Source organism: Capsella rubella, unplaced genomic scaffold, assembly GCF_000375325.1.
Source record: "Capsella rubella cultivar Monte Gargano unplaced genomic scaffold, Caprub1_0 scaffold_1, whole genome shotgun sequence".
NCBI classification, from domain to species: Eukaryota; Viridiplantae; Streptophyta; class Magnoliopsida; order Brassicales; family Brassicaceae; genus Capsella; species Capsella rubella.
The window spans coordinates 316,834-332,072 of record NW_006238923.1 but is presented as its reverse complement, the minus strand read 5'-3'; the positions used below and the strand labels follow the sequence as shown (position 1 = coordinate 332,072).

Sequence of the window (15,239 nt, the reverse complement as noted above, 5' to 3'; positions counted from 1 at the left end):
TTGTGCAAGCCTCAAGAGTCAAGAGCGAAGATGTGCCACCAATCGTGGGGAAATTATTGGCCATTATTATTTAAAAAATATAGTATAGTATATCAAATTAGTTTTTCACTCCTTTTTTTACAAAGCTAATTCACTTAAATAAGCTAAAAATAATTTCATGACGACAAAAGAAAAAAAAGCTGCCACTTAAAGATATTATTTTTGTTAGTGTTTGTTTGTTATCCACCGAATCTAAAATGTCGCTTTTGCATTTCCTCAATCTTATGATAAAATATCTATTCCAATTAAAACGTATTATTATTTATTTATTACATAGCGAAAAAATTAAAAAAAAAGTCCGCTTGCTTCTACTTCTTTTTATCTGAGTGAGTGTGTTCTTCGAGAAGACTAGTGCAGTTATATATATACAGAGACCACTCTCACTTGCCATTTTCCCGAGAAAACGCGAGAGAAAAGCAAAACAAAATTATGGTAGGAAGAAGAAAAGCTTTACTCTTTAGTCTCTGTTTCTTCTTCCTCTCTCTTCCTTGCTTGTCTTCCCTTCCTGCATTTCAAACCCTTGTCCCCAATTCTCATTCTCTCCCTTCTGCTTCTCCGGTCTCATTCCAACCCGACTCCGACTCTCTGCTTGGATCCGAATTAGAATCCGAATCCGAGTCCGAGGCTTCCATCAGTCTAAACCTCGACCACATCGATGCTCTCTCCTCCAACAAGACACCAGACGAGCTCTTCAGCTCCCGCCTCCTACGCGACTCCCGGCGCGTGAAATCAATCGTCACTCTAGCCGCTCGAGTCCCCAGAAGAAACGTGACTCACGCGCCAAGACCCGGCGGATTCAGCAGCTCTGTCGTCTCTGGTCTCTCTCAAGGAAGCGGTGAATACTTCACGCGCCTCGGCGTCGGGACTCCGGCGAGATATGTCTACATGGTGCTCGACACAGGAAGTGACATCGTCTGGCTCCAATGCGCTCCTTGCCGGAGATGCTACTCTCAATCCGACCCGATATTCGACCCGAGAAAGTCCCGGACCTATTCAACAATCCCCTGTTCTTCACCTCAGTGCCGGCGATTAGACTCCGCCGGATGCAACACCCGTCGTAAGACTTGCCTCTACCAAGTCTCTTACGGCGATGGTTCTTTCACCGTCGGCGACTTCTCCACCGAAACCTTGACTTTCCGACGAAATCGCGTTAAAGGCGTCGCTCTCGGGTGTGGTCACGACAACGAAGGTCTCTTCGTCGGAGCCGCCGGTTTGTTAGGACTCGGTAAAGGAAAGTTATCGTTCCCCGGTCAAACCGGTCACCGGTTTAATCAGAAGTTTTCTTACTGTCTAGTCGACAGATCAGCGTCGTCGAAACCTTCCTCAGTCGTCTTCGGAAACGCCGCCGTTTCAAGAACCGCGAGATTCACGCCGCTTCTGTCAAACCCAAAGCTCGACACTTTCTACTACGTCGAGCTTTTGGGAATCAGCGTCGGAGGGACACGTGTCCCCGGCGTTACGGCTTCGCTTTTTAAACTCGACCAGATAGGCAACGGTGGAGTTATCATCGATTCGGGTACGTCTGTGACCCGGTTGATCCGACCCGCTTATATCGCTATGAGAGACGCGTTCCGGGTCGGAGCGAGGACCTTAAAAAGAGCTCCGGATTTCTCACTCTTCGACACGTGTTTCGATCTCTCCAATATGAACGAGGTTAAAGTCCCGACGGTGGTTTTGCATTTCCGTGGGGCGGACGTGTCACTTCCGGCGACGAATTATCTGATTCCGGTTGATACCAACGGCAAGTTCTGTTTTGCGTTTGCCGGCACGATGGGTGGACTATCCATCATTGGGAATATTCAGCAACAGGGTTTCCGGGTCGTATACGACTTAGCGACTTCCCGGGTCGGGTTTGCTCCACGAGGATGCGCTTAATCATGACCCGACCGGCGCACCGGTACGGACAATGTACTTTTGTTTTCGCAATTTAATGCATTTAGACTTGTGTTTTTTTTTTTCCTTTCAAATCGGACAAGTGAATCTTTAAGCGGTGGAGTTGAATACGTGTTGAGAAAAGCTTCACGTGTTGTCGGCTGTATTTATTATTAGTCTCGTCTTTATATAATTTTTTAAAAATCATCTTGCATTAAAACAGAGTGTGTATGACTTTTTTTTTTAAATCATAGCTAAACTAAAAACTCTTAATTTACTTTTAAGTTAACGAACAATTTTTGGGTTCACCCCTAGAGGTGAACCTATCTCATTCACCCCCTCTAAGCTAACTAATCAAAATTAGCCATGTCATCTAATTAAATGAATTAAAATAATTTATCTTATTAATTACAAACTTTAAATTTTAACCACTATATTATTAAACTAAAATTAAATATAATTTAGTTTATTTATAAAATCTAAACCCTAAAGTACTAATTTATCAACCCAAACCAAAATATAATCTTGTTTAATTACAAAATATAAACCCTAACCACTATTTTGTCAACCCAAACCAAAATATAATTTCGTTTAATTACAAAAGCTAAACCCTAACCACTATTTTATCAACCCAAACCGAAATATAATTTTGTTTATTTAGAAAATATAAACCCTAACCACTATTTATAAACCCAAACCAAAAAATAAATTCATCTATTTATAAAATCTAAACCCTAACCATTATTTTATAAACCCAAACCAAATAAAATTTCCTAAATAAAAATCCTACAAAATTTGTTTCTTTAATTTGTTTTATTTTATGATTTTAATTTTGATTTATTTTTTAAATAGAAAATGACATGGCACATTATTATATTTTGATTGGTTAATTAAGAGGGGTGAATGAGATAGGTTCACCCCTAGGGGTGAATCCAAGAATTTTTCTAAGTTAACCCAACAAATAACAACTGTGGAAGTTAGTTTAGATGAAGATTATTATAACTAATTTTCTCAAGTCAATGTTATAGTACTACTACGGAGATATCTTTACCTGAGGAAGGTAGAATAGGTCCAAAAATGTAAACTAATATTTTGTATTAAATTTTGGAAAAGTACAATGAACGTATACACATAGACATAGGGTACATGAGAAAATGTGTTGGGTCTTCTTAATTAGACAAAAACGACGATTCAGCTCGAAGTTAGAGATAGTGGTTCGATCTTTATACTGTGTTAATTATTTTTTACTTGTTTATTTTCGACTACTTTATTGGTTTAATTAATAATCTACTTTAGCATCAAATTACCGTTAATACGTGTGCCTACTTGAGCTCGAGTCTCTCCACATGTTATGCGAGTTGGCTAAATAGTTGTATCAGCTAAAACTGAAATTAACATCCGAGTTCAATAAACACAACACGAAGTTAATGAAAATATGTTACAAAAGAATAAAATGTCTTTAAAAGGAGGAGATGGTGTGAGAAAGAAGATTATGTCGGTGAGTACGAATATGTTCAGTGAATGGTGTATAGCTCGTGATGATCCAAGATTGAGCATATACCATCTGATGTGTCAATCAACTCCATTTTGAAGAAACCTCTTGATTTTATCAAGTCACATTATCTCAATTTCTTGGCAGCTTGGAACTTTAACAAGAAAGCTAAGAGGAAGCCAATACTTTAATTAATTTTTTGTTAGTCTACTTGTTTTTTTTTTTCTTTTTCGATTGATAATAATAAATAAACCACTCATATAATAATAAGCATAACTATCCAGTTGTTCAAAACATATTTATAGATATCTGTGATCTAAGTATATGCCATTACCGTAGACCTTAACTTTAAGCATTTGCCTAAATGTGGTGTTACTAACAATTTTCAAAAGAAAAAATAGAACATCATTTCCGATATTCAATATTCACCGTGCGTTGACCTTTCCATTGACTCATACTGAAAATGATATTTTTACATAACAACGTTCATAAATAGAAACGATTACCCTATTAATTCGTTTTCCTCGCATAAATTTGCATCCTAGAGTTAATTAATTTTCTCATCCCATAACCATTTTTGTGTGTAAATGGAGCTCCGTAAATGGAAAATACGAGCTCCATTACACATCTTCGTCGCCGTGACATTATTCCTCCTTCAGCTTTTGGCCGCCAATGCCAACATTGATCACAGCGCGCAATCCTCAGTGTCAGCGACGAGTAGTCGGCTTTTGGCATCGCCACGGTCGTTCACGGGGAGACCATCCACGTGGAGGTCCAGGTGGAGGAGAAGACGACGTCGTAACAAAGTCAACAGAGCTAGCAGAGAGTTTTTATTCGCGCATAACGTCGTGCGAGCGCGCGTGGGAGAGCCACCGCTTCAGTGGGACGGGAGATTAGCTGCTTACGCGCGCGCGTGGGCGAACCAACGCGTGGGAGATTGTAGGCTTGTTCATTCTAACGGTCCGTACGGAGAAAACATATTTTGGGCTTCTCAAAATACATGGAGGCCAAGAAATGTTGTTAAAGTGTGGGCCGATGAGAATAGATTCTATGACGTGAATGCCAACTCGTGCGAGCCGCACCAAATGTGCGGACACTACACGCAGATCGTGTGGAGAGATAGCACCAAGGTTGGGTGCGCTAGTGTGGATTGCTCCAACGGTGGCGTTTACGCGATTTGTGTTTATAACCCACCGGGAAATTACGAAGGCGAAAATCCTTTCGGAAGCTATAAAGGTCTGGTAGGTCTTGTCCGGGACGATCCACCAGCGGTGATCGGAGGAATGGCTTAAGAGCAGTGGCATAATCCATGTTTTTTAGTTATTTTTATTTCTTTTTCCACTACTTATTTTTTGGAATAAACTTTACCTTGGGTTTATCCAGTGGAACAATCATCTAATAAAATAAACAAGAAGTTTATCATTTCGATTGGGATTAGATGTAATCAATGACAAATACGTAGGTAAATTAAGTGGAGCTAAACGTTCAAACATGGAGAAGGAGAACCAAAACAAAAAAATTATGTCCAAAATTTCCTACGTTTTTAACTTTTATTGGCTGAATTAAAAATAGAAAAACCCCAAGAAAAATGATACATATCACCTCAATTTTTGGTAAACAAAAGAATAGCTTGGCTTCTTCCCTCTGCACAACCTTTCCGGTTAAAATCCAAATCATTGCGACTCCATTTTAAGGCTATCACAAGCCTCAGCTTCCCATGACTGATAACGAAACTACCTGCGAATGTAGACATCTACAAAGATTCAGTTATTACAATACATATCTCTGTCTATACATGTTTCTGAAGATTCAGTTTAAGAGTTTAGAAGCTAACCTTTATACTGCCCCTAAGAAACAGCAAAGATTAGAGAGTTTTGCATTTCATCGAACTGGCTGAATCTCTGGAGAAACTTTCACGCAACAGACCTTGGAGCCTCGCTGTTTCTGATAACTCTACTATAACCGAGCTTGAACGGTGGTGAATCATACGGCTTAAGCAAACTTATTGGCATTCTCAGTGTATGTTTCCTGCTTCGCCTCCCTCTTAATAAAATGCTAAAAGTTTTCTCACCATCCTCGTCTTTTCGGTTTCCAGTCTCCATTTCACTGCGAGCCACTTCATTGTTCACATGGTTAACAGAATCCATCACTTCGTCCCCGATAGCCACTTCTCTCTTGCCTTCTTCTTCTTCTTCTTCTGCCTTTTTTGTACCTTCTTCTACTCCTGAAGTGTCAATATCAGTTGGCAGAATCACAGTTGGCTCTAACACAGTTGCAGCTATGGGTTCAGTGATCATGTGCGGAGGCGGAAACTCAACGGGATGGCATCCAGGCCAAACCGTTCTTGGTACAAAATCCGACACATTGAGCTGCCACGGGAACTGATTGGGATGAAAAGGACCACTTGTTACAGGGTAAGTACTTGTGGGTACTGATTGAGTGTAAGGAGGAGGGTAAACAAAGGACATTGGCTGCATCAAGTTTGGAGTTGTCGGAGGTGAAGGGTAAGGAGGAGCAGGTCCGTGATGGAGAGTCATGTTCACTGGCCATGACGGTCCAATATTCATTCCTATTGGAGTAGGACGTATAATACTTGGAGGCGATGATGGGTTAAATGGAGCAGCTGAAGCAGATAGCTTCTTGTTAGGTAACAATCCTCGTGAGGCGTCGCTTAAGTCTGTAGCAGATATTAACAGTTTTTCCTTCAGATCTTCGGTATCAGCAGCTAACCGATCTGCCATTTCTTGCTCTGTGGTTGAATGAATTATATCTGTTACACTTTCGTTTATCAATTCACCTTCAACTTGTTCTTCAACATGAATGCCACCACCAGATTCTTCATTTTCATTCAAAATGTTTCCTCCGACTACAACTTCAGATGGTTGTAACTCTACTTTGATCTCTTCTTCGCCTTGGTTTTTGGTAGATTCCAGTTCCATGTCTGCAGTAATTTCATTTTTTACCTCTTCTTGTAATCCTGTCATCATCTGCTCATCCCTTGTACCCTGTTCAATTTTCTTCTCCAGCTCATCACCCTCTTGCTTATCTGAAGCTTCAGTTTGTGGAGCCCAGACTTGATACTTGGCAATCGAACCAGGTGGTGCTAATGCTACTTCCTTATATGATGGAGATTTTCCAAGACTTACAACAGAGTTTTTCGTGTGGTAGGCTTCACTTTGCACAGTACTAGACTGAGTAGATGGCACAACAGAAGAAGCATCTGTCTTTAAACCATCTTCTTCTGAAGTTTCACCAGCACTCTTAGTGTTACCAGAAGACGGCTGCATCGACTTAACCCGATACGCCAAGGTTTTGACTATCTTCCTCCCAAATTTGGTGCCTTGAGTTGTTAAACCAGGAGAATGATGATCCGCATAGCTTGCATATGAGGCTGTTCGCTTTTTGAGAATGTAGTATTTGCCGTTCTGCTGAGTAGCATTCTGGAAAAGAGGATTATCAATATCAGCTTCAACATTCTTCTTTTGATATGTATATACCTTCCCGATGGATGCTCGTCGCTGCTTCATCCTGCGGCCATATGATCCAGCAGATCTCGGTCTTTGCACTGGTTGCCATCCATCTTCACTTCCATCAGGGTTCTGTGGCTCGGTTGAAACTTCACTAGACGTAATTGGATTACTGTTATCCATAATAGCCTCCTCAATGACTGGAGGAGAAGGTGGGTCTTCAACTGATGCAAGAATTGTCCCGTGATTCTCTTCACTTGATTTACCTTCTTCTGATCCAGTTTCTTCCATCTCCTCCTCAGACATCTCCTTTTGTTTTTCTCTAGGAGCTTCTGCTAAGTGCTCAGAAACATTGCTCTGCTTGGATTTTTCCTTTAGCTACAAAAAAAACACAGGTCCAACCATTCAGTATTTTTAACCATTAAAAGTCAAAGAAATAAAAATCATACCTTCATAATATAGTTCTTCCTCTTTGCTGCCCCACTCTCTTTCCCTTTTGCGTTATGGCTTGGGTTAATATAGTCGAGTAGATCGGATACACTGCAAAACATTATCAACTTAAGGATCTGGCCAAGGGGGACACTTGATTGACACAAACAGCATAAGAACTTCTAAATAACTAAGGAGATTTTGAAGGAACTTGTTTGACCTTAGGTGCCCTTTGCTGGCTATAGACGCATCTGGCTTAGGAGTACCATTTCGTGCAGCTTCTTGTTGTTCAAAAGCCTTGGATTCAAAGTACTCTAGCCAAGCAGCAGCATCCTGCAGTATATAATCAATTGTCATTTTTAAAGAATGCATACAAATGTCAGAAAGATGACTGATTTGGCTGATAGGATATCATGGGAATATATACCTGAGTACGTAAATCATCTGGCCCAAGCTTTGCTCGGAGGATTCTTAAGGTTGTTTGCTCATGCTGAACACTTAAATGGTATGCCTCCATCAACGAGAGCGCAATTGCTATGGCATGGTAACTTGCAGCAGTCTGAAATTTAACATCATTGGCAGCAAACATATTAGCAAAATCAAATCAAATTTCTTAAAAAGTGATGTTCCAAAAAACTCAGAGAGCATTGAGAAAAGAACCTGGATATGATCAGGACCAAGCAACCTTTGATTACACTTGAGAGCTTTGTGAAGATACCTCAAGGCAACATGTACATTTCCTAGACCTTCCTCCATCATGGCTACGTTGATGTATGTAGCAGCAGTGTTTGGATGAGATGGGCCGCATGTGAGATGTAAGAGATACAGCGCACGCTTAACATACCTACCAAAAACAAAAAATACCCACAGTTTAATATATGGTAGAAAGAGACACCAAACATTTAAACCACTCGCAGTTCTGTTAAATCAAAACTTACTTAAGAGCCAGCTCTGTATGCTGAAGCCTATAATAGAAGACAGCAAGATCACCATAACTCTTCATCGTATCTGGATGATCAAGTCCAAGTTCCCTCTCATTGATATCTAAAGCCTTTTGCTGATATATTGTAGCCTGTTTTAACAAAACCTTTTAGTTTCGCAAATGTCATATAAAGAAAAGGTATCACAACCTAACCACATATATAACAGACCTGGTTAAAGTCACCAGTGTGATAAAGAACTACAGCAAGTAAACTGTAAGCTCCGGCTGTCATTCTGTGATAGGGACCGCAAACTGCCACAAGCTTAGCAAGAGCCTAAAGGTGGGAAAAACAAAAGAGACAAAACAACAAAACCAAATCATGAAGATGTACCGAGAAACCAAAATTATTATCAAGAAAGTAGAAGTTTTATTTTTCTGGATATGTACCTTTGTTCCATATGTAACCGCATCTTCAAGCTTTCCTTTGTCTAAAGCTGTTTTAGATGACTCCAGAAGTTGCCTTCCATCAGCAGATGAACATGCTGCTTGCTGCAGAGATTTAGAATAGAAAGTATTATCAATAACAATGGCTGACTAACATACTAGAAAGAATCCAAATTCTGATAGACCATTTTCCAAGTATCCTTTATTCTTGTCTATTACCTTGTGCACTGGGACCAGACTGACCACATCTGTTTTCCGGAACGGTGCTGGAGAATCCATGTCAAAGTCTCTTGGAATCAACTCAATACCCACCTGAAAAATAAATTATTAAGCACAATTTCCTTAATCAATAAAGTAAACAGCAACAAGTTTATATAACTCAATCAAATGTTCTGGTTAAAACATTCATAAATTACCTTATGGCATAATCCACGGAGAATAGCAAACTTCCGTAGATCTTTGTAACTGAAGGCATTAAGATCATAATCATATCGTTTCTTCAAAAATTTCTCCAACCACTGGAAGATCAGAGGATGTACATTCCAAGTGTTCTGTGGTGGTGCTGCAGTATCTTCAGGAATCCCAAGCATCATGTTCAAAGCAGCAGCTACTTTTATAGCTATATTGTCAGTGTCGGTAGCGACGGCAGAAATCACCGCCTGGAGGATATGTTTAAGGGCTCTTACTATCATCTCATGAACACACAGTGACTGTACATGTGACAACTTATCTGAAAGCTTCACCTGTTGAGCATACACATGAAATTGATAACTAAGAAAAAAATTCATCTTGAATAGATTCTAAGAACCATGAGGTCAAAAAAACCAACTTACAACATATCCTAAGGAACGCATCCGAAGACCTCTTGTGTGCATAAAATCAGTTAGCGTCCGGCCATCTACAGGGGAGAGCTCCAACGAACCAAAATCTGCCACCTATATTCGGTGATAAATAAATATACATATGATTTGTTAATATCTAATATAGCCAACAGAAAACACTACAACAAAATTTATACTCAGTTACCAGTTTCGGAATAGCGACTTCAGTATAATAATTCTGTGCCAAGTCGACAAGTTCTTGCAAAGACTGTGAACAAATATTCCTTGTTAGCACACAATAAGTAAACAAACATAGAGCAAAAGTTGGAGTTGTTGAACAAACCTTGTGATGAAGTCCAGTATCTGACTCTTTTAGGCGAGTGTAGGCTGCATCAGACAACAAATTCTTCAAGACAAGTACATTTTCTTGGGCATTCTTCTCGGCATCGGATTGCAAAGATGCAGTTGTTGCAGAACTATCAGCCTCTGAAGAAACCGCATCAACCTGAGACGATACTGCAGTCTGCGTTGTCTTAGGGCTGCTTACATCTGTTTTCTTTTTGCTGCTATTGAGGGACTTAAGCGGTTTCCCAAGTCCTTCAACCTTCAATTCATTCTTAGACTTTTCACTGGTTTGTTTTTTGTCCTTCTCCGTATTCTTTTGGTCTTGTAAATGCTGTATCCAACAAGCACCAAGCTCCCATCTCATGATACTCTCCCTGTCTATCTCCTCTTCCTCAAGCTTTACAATACTTTCTTCCACCATTTCACTTAAAAATTCCCGTGAAGATGTAAGCTCATCATCCTGTTGCTGAGGTGTTTTCTTGTTCTGCTCAGAAGAGGATTTATGGAGAAGGAATCTCAAACTGTAAAGCAACATATAATATATGAGACCGTAAGTGAGACTATAAACTAAAAAGACATAGGATGAATGTTCTGTTCATTAAGTATCACCTGTTAATGTTTAGAGCATTAGCACCACCTTCAGGCTGTTCAAGGAGGTCAACAATTTGAGAAGGTGGGCTTAACTCCTCACTCTCCTTCTCTATTTTCACAACAGCAATGTAACCACAATACTTAAGACTTATAGTCCCTAAAGTAGCAACGTCCTGCACCCATAAACAATTGTAAGACCACAGTTAAACAACACAGATGAGGAAACAAAAAATAATATACATGGAAAAAGTGGAGAGTTGTAGAAAACACTGACATGGGCAGCAGTATTTTCATCAGCTGTAAGTCCCTTGAGAAGGTTCCGTTCCATCAGCTTCTTTTTATCCAAACCAGTGGCTTGAATTCCATCGATTTTTGTATCCACTTTACTACTTGCGTTTGAAGTATCCCTAGTAACCGTTACACACAAGTCTCCAATTGTCTCGGAATATAGAACTTCAGAGTCTTCTTGAACCAGTACTGGCTCAGCCATTACTTTCTGAACAGCCTTGATGGCTCTGAAAGTTGCAACATCGACAAAGAGGTTGTGAAGAAGAAAAACTTTTCTATCTCTGACTTGTCTCTCCTCTGCTGTCTTGCAAGGCATAGATGCAATAAAGGCAAATTCGTTGGACCATGGAACCAAATCGTAGCTGCCATCTCTCCCTTGACCACCACCATCCCCTCCCCATCTCTCATCCTCGACAGGGAGAGGTGGAAACGCTGCTGGTGACTGCACCGCAGTAGGGGGGATGAGCCATGTGTTAGCTCTAAACCCATATGGAAGATTTCCAAACTGCACACAGATGAAACGCTTATTAAATACACCCAATTCAACTTCCACTAAATCCTCACTCAAGTAGAGAAATATACCTTGTTGCGCTCCGAAAATGCTTTCAGAAGATCACTGTAAGCCTAAACATGATAAAAACAGAAAAGATCATCAATCATGTTCAACACAAAACTCAATAGATAGATACAGAAGAGAGCCAAAACAAAACTTACATTATCGAAGGCTCTACTAATCTGTCTAAGCAAATCAACGAGACTGTGACATATAATTCTCTGTTTCCCAATACTGTAAAATCCTTTCCTGCAACCTTCAATGTGAACGACCTTCCCATTACAAAGCTTCGCCTGAGAAAAAAGAAACCAAAACACAAACCATATCAACAAACAAAAAAAAAGAGCAGATAGCGACATCCAGAAACAACCAATTGAGCAATAAATAGAAATCTCGGCTTACATCAATGGAGAGAAGATGATCTTCCGCGGCTATATCTTCGGTCTCCCGCTTAGTGACATGACGTATATCTATAAAACCCTAATTACTGTAAGTTGGGACAAAATCAATCAAAGCAGGGGATCGAATCTAGGGTTTAAAGGAAGAGACAAATACGATCATACATTGAAGAGGAGGAGTGAGGTGAGCTAGAGAGAAAAATTCGTAGAAGCTTCCAAGCTTAGGGAAAGAGTGGCTGGTCTCTCCGGCGTCATCAACCACCGCATCCTTGGACGCAGGAGAAGGCGGAGGAGACGTTTCTGAATGTTTGGAATTCTTTCCACCTCCCTTGACCTGCGCACTTTTCACGGATTCGGATTTCTCCGGCGAAGGACCGAAGCAAGTAGTGCAAGCGACGATGTCAAGCAGTCGTCTAACGTGAGCCACTGCTGTTCCTTCATTATAATCCTCTGCCAGAAATAGAAAATAAGAAACTTTATAAAAAAAAAAAAGGAAATTGTGTTTTTAAAAAAGGAAACTTTACCAAGAAAAAGGAAAAAAATAAAAAAGGAAATCACAACGGTCACAGAAGAATTTGAGAAAGCGCACGAAGCAGAGAGTGACGTCGTTTCAACTAATAACTTAAACGCCATCGTTTTAGTCTTATGATTATTTCCGTTACGGCACTTAAACGGCGTCTATTAAAGAAGCGTGAAAGAGAGAGAGAGAGAGTGAGAACTTTATTATTATTACCTTCCGTTAACGTGAGAAGACAAGGTTTAAGCGCCGAAACATCGACCGTGTCTTTTAACCGCAATCCTCTGACCTGTAAACGACCCAAGCTTGGGGGAGTCAGACATATGAATTTGAGTTGACTATTTTTTACCACAGTCATTCTTTTATACCCTCCTTTACGATATGCGTACACCATTAAACAGAGAGAGAGAGAAAGATGCCTAAATCGGGTAACATATCATATGTAGTGACAGAAAAGGAAAAAATATAAAAAGAGTCAGAAATGAAATAAGCAAATCTTATTAGGCACAATGACACTAAAAGTCATTTTCCTATACTTTTTGCTCACTTTAATTCACTTGGGATCCTAATCAAACGTTCCACAATAAATGTGAAATATCTTTGGACCATCAAACGTTAACAAGAGTAACCAAACTGACAATGGAAATAGGAAAATTCAAAAAGGATTGTAAGAAACTCTCTCGCACTAACAAAAAAAAACATTACTGACCTCATGGGAGAGAGAATAATTGGTGAGGTGGCAAGTGTCGAAGTTAACTGATAAAAGCCGCCGAACATCTATGATCCTGTCCGTTGATATGCCCTGTTTCACACATACATACATATTTCTCTGTCAAACCCCCAATTTTTTTTCATAATTTTGGTTTCGTTAAAAGTAATCAACATGTGAAACCTATTGCCTACGATACGGCTTGAAATATCCACTTATATATTTGCTAGTAATATCCGAGTAACGACTAAATATGAATATAGTAGATAACCAATGTTTCATGACGACAAAAGAAAAAGGATACACATGTTTTCTATATAAGATTTCACTGTCTATGTAACGTCTACGTAATTTTATTGACCAAAAAAAGTTATGAAAAAACAATTTGAATTATTTTAACAATCGAATTTTTGTGTTACACACTGTTTTGTATTTTTCTACACGTTCAAACAATGAGAAAATTCAAGAAGATAATCTTAAGTCAAATTGAAAATGATTTTTCTATATATTTTTTATGCATATAATTGTAAAAACTATCAATTTTATGATACGCGTAATAATACCTTATCCCCAAAAAAAAGGTTAAAAAATAAATATACCGATTATGCACTAAATTAAAATATTTTCTTCATATTCAAATCTTAAAAAGTATTAATTAAGATAACGTTTCATGTATATGTTATAGATTCTAATCTTACAATAACCGAAAATAAAATGATATTTGGTTTCATAATATCAAAAAGAAAAAGGGACTAAAACGAATTCCACAGAAAAAATCGCTACTACCATAAAACAGTTGTTAAACACGCAAGAAATATGAAAAAGAAAAGAAATAACATAATTCGAAAAAGATGCGAGAAAAGAAAACAACAAACACAAACCTTGAGAATAGCCTCCGTCTCATCGGGAAGGTTTACAATGACATCCACGATAACCGGGAGAACTGCACATAAACCGTAATCCATTATGAAATTAGTAGAACTTAATTTATCATAGCAAGTTAAGTGATTAGCAACAACTAATTTCGTATTTTAGATTTTTCTCTGAGTTACCTTTCTCTTCCTTCTTCTTCTTATCTCCTTTAGTCTTTCCACGGTTGTTCTTGGGAGCCATTTCTCGAGTCTTTTTTTTTCTTTTCTTTTCTTTTATTGAAAATAAACAAACAATAGCTGAAAACATAGATTCAACTGGTCAATTTCTATCATCTCATTGTCAATTTTACATACAAATGTACAATTTATGGATTAGCTTATAATAACCACTCAAAACCTCACGAAGAACCATAAACTATTGTGTAATATGTAATAGAGTACACAATCTTATCCAAAACAATACGGGTTTTTGAGAGAGATAAATATAGAGTTACATAAGACGGGCTTAAGAAAACATAATAATGAAAAAATGGGATAATTACCGAGTGAGAGGAAGAGCGGGAGCTAAGTTTTATTAAGCTTCCAGCAGATAAAATATGAAGAAATTTTTGGAAAAAAAGAAATGAAGGGAGGTGTAATAAATAATGATAAAAAGAGTTTATAAGAGAGAGTTTAGTGGTTCGAAGAAAAAGCTGAAACTGGAGAAAACGGTGTGAGAGAGAGAAGAGAGAAGAGAGAAGAGAGAAGAGAGAAGAGAGTGTGTTGTTGGGGTGTTTTGTAAAAAAGAGAGTTTGTGGAGAGTGTGATAAGGAAGGAAGGGCGGAGATTCAATAGTCAGATGGCTAGAATGGCTTTTTATGCACGTCCGTGGCATTTTCTCGTAATTATCTTCTCTCCTATGGGCCTGTTCGTCTTTTCGCCTTGCTTGAAATTTTGGAATGATTTTCTTACCTTTTAGGGCCTTTAAGACGCTAATGGGCCTGGGAAAGATTGTCTTATTTTCTCTACTCTTTTTGGGATTATTCTATTTTGTGCCCCCTTCTGTTTCTTCTATATACTACTACTAAGTTCATGCTCTCTACTGTCACAGCCAGTTTCGAAATGTTTATTTTTCTACGTAGAAATCTTTTTTTGTTTGTATAGTAAACATGAAATTTTCGGGTTATTTATTGAAAAATAATTAAAACGCTGTGCTGTTATTCGTAGGTTAGGTATATGGCTCACCAACACTGGTTCAAAAATATGTATGTTTGAATTACGCGAGCTTGTCGTGTAGGTATTTTTGTATGTTTGCATATATATATATATATATATATATATATATACAGCTAGTAATTCAAACACAATCACAAGTTGGTAAAACCAAAAAAAAAATGAAAAAGAAAAAGAAAAAACACACAAGTTGTGATAATTAGCTTATCAAAGTTATATCATTAAGGCCAACTTAATAAGAAAAAAAAGATGATGATGAAAAGATAAT

At 38.6% G+C, this 15,239-nt stretch overlaps 4 protein-coding genes across 5 annotated transcripts; 3 read left to right on the top strand and 1 right to left on the bottom strand.

Annotated features, from left to right (window-relative positions):
- The first annotated feature begins 325 nt into the window (after positions 1-325).
- On the top strand, positions 326-2,133 carry LOC17897548 (aspartyl protease family protein 2). Its single transcript, XM_006307317.2, has one exon. The coding sequence runs from the start codon at positions 469-471 to the stop codon at positions 1,912-1,914; it is 1,446 nt and encodes a 481-aa protein (XP_006307379.1). The 5' UTR covers positions 326-468; the 3' UTR covers positions 1,915-2,133.
- Positions 2,134-3,364: 1,231 nt separating this feature from the next.
- Positions 3,365-3,594, top strand: LOC111832578. Its single transcript, XM_023789825.1, is given in 2 exon segments — positions 3,365-3,458; positions 3,461-3,594. Coding segments are annotated over 2 exon segments (228 nt in total).
- A 338-nt stretch (positions 3,595-3,932) lies between these two features.
- Positions 3,933-4,914, top strand: LOC17900677 (pathogenesis-related protein 1A). The gene has a single exon (XM_006303806.2). The coding sequence runs from the start codon at positions 3,991-3,993 to the stop codon at positions 4,693-4,695; it is 705 nt and encodes a 234-aa protein (XP_006303868.1). The 5' UTR covers positions 3,933-3,990; the 3' UTR covers positions 4,696-4,914.
- On the bottom strand, positions 4,850-14,559 carry LOC17899456 (protein TSS). Of its 2 annotated transcripts, none has more exons than XM_023776824.1 (25): positions 14,302-14,559; positions 13,940-14,056; positions 13,769-13,830; positions 12,888-12,980; positions 12,395-12,467; positions 11,827-12,111; positions 11,666-11,733; positions 11,425-11,556; positions 11,293-11,334; positions 10,697-11,215; positions 10,441-10,595; positions 9,830-10,352; positions 9,692-9,754; positions 9,499-9,600; positions 9,082-9,408; positions 8,885-8,977; positions 8,669-8,770; positions 8,451-8,555; positions 8,238-8,371; positions 7,960-8,143; positions 7,727-7,858; positions 7,520-7,632; positions 7,320-7,410; positions 5,238-7,248; positions 4,850-5,156 (listed from the first exon to the last, which is right to left on the bottom strand). In XM_023776824.1, the coding sequence occupies exons 2-24, from the start codon at positions 13,998-14,000 to the stop codon at positions 5,317-5,319; spliced, it is 5,391 nt and encodes a 1,796-aa protein (XP_023632592.1). In that variant the 5' UTR covers positions 14,001-14,056; positions 14,302-14,559; the 3' UTR covers positions 4,850-5,156; positions 5,238-5,316. The 2 variants fall into 2 exon arrangements, with proteins under 2 accessions (XP_023632592.1, XP_006304460.1); XM_006304398.2 differs by having other exon boundaries at positions 4,850-5,140.
- Positions 14,560-15,239: the final 680 nt, after the last annotated feature.